Here is a 2,061-nt window from a genome sequence, read left to right on the forward strand (position 1 = left end):
ACTTTGGCCATTTACGGACACCTTGACAGTGACCAATCAGCGATCGATTCGATCACAGTACAATTTGGTAATTTTATGAAAGTCATGGAAGGGGGCTATTCACACTAGCCAGTCAATCACCACGCGTCTGCCATGGGGAGATCCAAGCCACCAGGCCGGCCTCGAATAACCGGGCAAGGAAGAACTAAGCCGACACATAGACGGAGGTGTACCACTAACAGGCTAAAGCTAGAGATTGTCGAGTACTTTTTCGAGTGCAACAAGCGCATGCAGAAGACTGTAGACAAGTATTTTAGCACTTTGAGCAGCAAGTCTAAGGACTCGAAGCGCAAGCTAATTCATACCTGGATAGAAAACCACGAAACCCTGAAGCTGTTATGTGAAGACCCCAAAACCGCAGACCTCAAGTACTTAAGACCCGTTGGTGTGGCTACCATTCTGTCTGCCGAGGCCGAACAGGAGCTCGTGGGCTGGGTGAACATGCTACGAAAAGATGGCGTGCCTGTGAGTGGGCCTATGCTAGAGATGCAAGCACTTGAAATCGCCGCGGAACATGATGTTCTAGGGTTCAAAGCTTCGTGGCACTGGCGGAAGGGGTTCTTGCGTCGCCATCAACTCAGTTTACGAGCTCGAACACGTCAAGGACAGATTGCGCCAGACGACGCTAACGACATCGCGCTAGGCTTCGGCATTCAGGTACAACAAAAGATGCTTTTGGGTTAAGGGTAGCTGGGATATGCTGTCTCGTACAACGATTATGAACGGCTTTAGGAAGGCACACATTTTGTCGCCTCTCCCGTCCACCTGTGAGGCCGCACCAACCCCACTTCTTCCTGATATCCCGGTCGACATGTTTGGGGCGTTAAAGAGGGCATGCTTAGTGGGTGATAAATATAAAGATCTATCATCCGACGACGACCTGGCTGACGACAGCGAAAGCGACGGAGAAGACAATGAATGAATAATCGGAAGCAATACAGAAGTAGATAATCAGAAGTTAGACGTGTGTGTTCTTAACATTGGGTCAAAAATGTATTATTCGATACTTAAAATAAAGTCAGTCCTCAAAGATATGTGTTATAGATGGGTCAAGATAAATACGACTTGTCCGTTTGCACATAAGTTTTACGGTAAGTCTTGCTTCGGAATTAACCATGCATTTGCGCTTTTGTGATATCACAAAAATGGGAAATGTTACATTTTCCTTGGAGATACTTGGAGGCTGTTGAATTCGACGAATAGGAAAGTTTGGGGAAAAATTGGAAGCAGTTTATTGAACGTCATCGGTGACCACAATGTGGCACGCCGATGTTTCGGGGTGATCCCCACGCTGCACATCGTTGCTCAAAAATGTCGATGCGTTAAAACTGTTTCATTGGCATCATTAGCTTTGCGAGTGGAGCTCCCACTGCCCTTGAGTATCTCGTGTAGCGCTGAAAGGTGTCCGACAACCATCTCCCATGTAGTTTATTCGGTTGGCTTTTTTACTGACCGTATTTTGCTCTGACCGGATCTTATGAACGGAACTTATTTTTGGCGTTGTTCTGCGTGACCTGATCTCTGAACGGAAGAACCACATACAAGCTGAAAGCATAATGGATTCTATTAGTATCTTAAGGATCTATTTCTATTAGGGCTCGCGCCTATAGACGAAGCGAATGGGCACAAGCGGATTAACCCCCGTCAGACTGAGCTCTCGCACTCAGCGTAGATATGGCACGCCAGCACACGCCAGCTCGACCTAAGCAAAAGAGAGCCAGCAATCATAAAGCGAGGACTGGCACTGGCCACGGCGCCGAGCGTCAGCATACTACTTTACTTCCTGATGCAATCAGTTACACCTCCACCTCTGACGACATCACCGCTGATTGCAACACGCAACTCCCGTCTACACAGAGCCAACCCGCATTGCGCGTCAAGAAAACGCGCGGCTCGAAGACAGTCAAGATCTACAAGGGATTCAGATACACAAAGTCTTGGGCGTCTACAAAGAACATAGTGTGCCGGTGCAGCACCTATCGTACTTCGCGCTGCGGCGGAGTGTTAAAGATAACACCCCAT

General features: G+C 48.1%; 1 protein-coding gene across 1 annotated transcript; it reads left to right on the forward strand.

Annotated features, from left to right (window-relative positions):
* Positions 1-267: 267 nt before the first annotated feature.
* On the forward strand, positions 268-723 carry PPTG_19989 (hypothetical protein; the record flags this gene model as incomplete). The annotated part of the gene is made up of 1 exon (XM_008918605.1): positions 268-723. One exon carries the CDS (start codon positions 268-270, stop codon positions 721-723), a length of 456 nt encoding a protein of 151 aa, XP_008916853.1.
* Between the last annotated feature and the right edge of the window lie 1,338 nt (positions 724-2,061).

This window comes from Phytophthora parasitica, assembly GCF_000247585.1.
Source record: "Phytophthora parasitica INRA-310 unplaced genomic scaffold supercont2.241, whole genome shotgun sequence".
Classification (NCBI taxonomy): domain Eukaryota; phylum Oomycota; class Peronosporomycetes; order Peronosporales; family Peronosporaceae; genus Phytophthora; species Phytophthora nicotianae.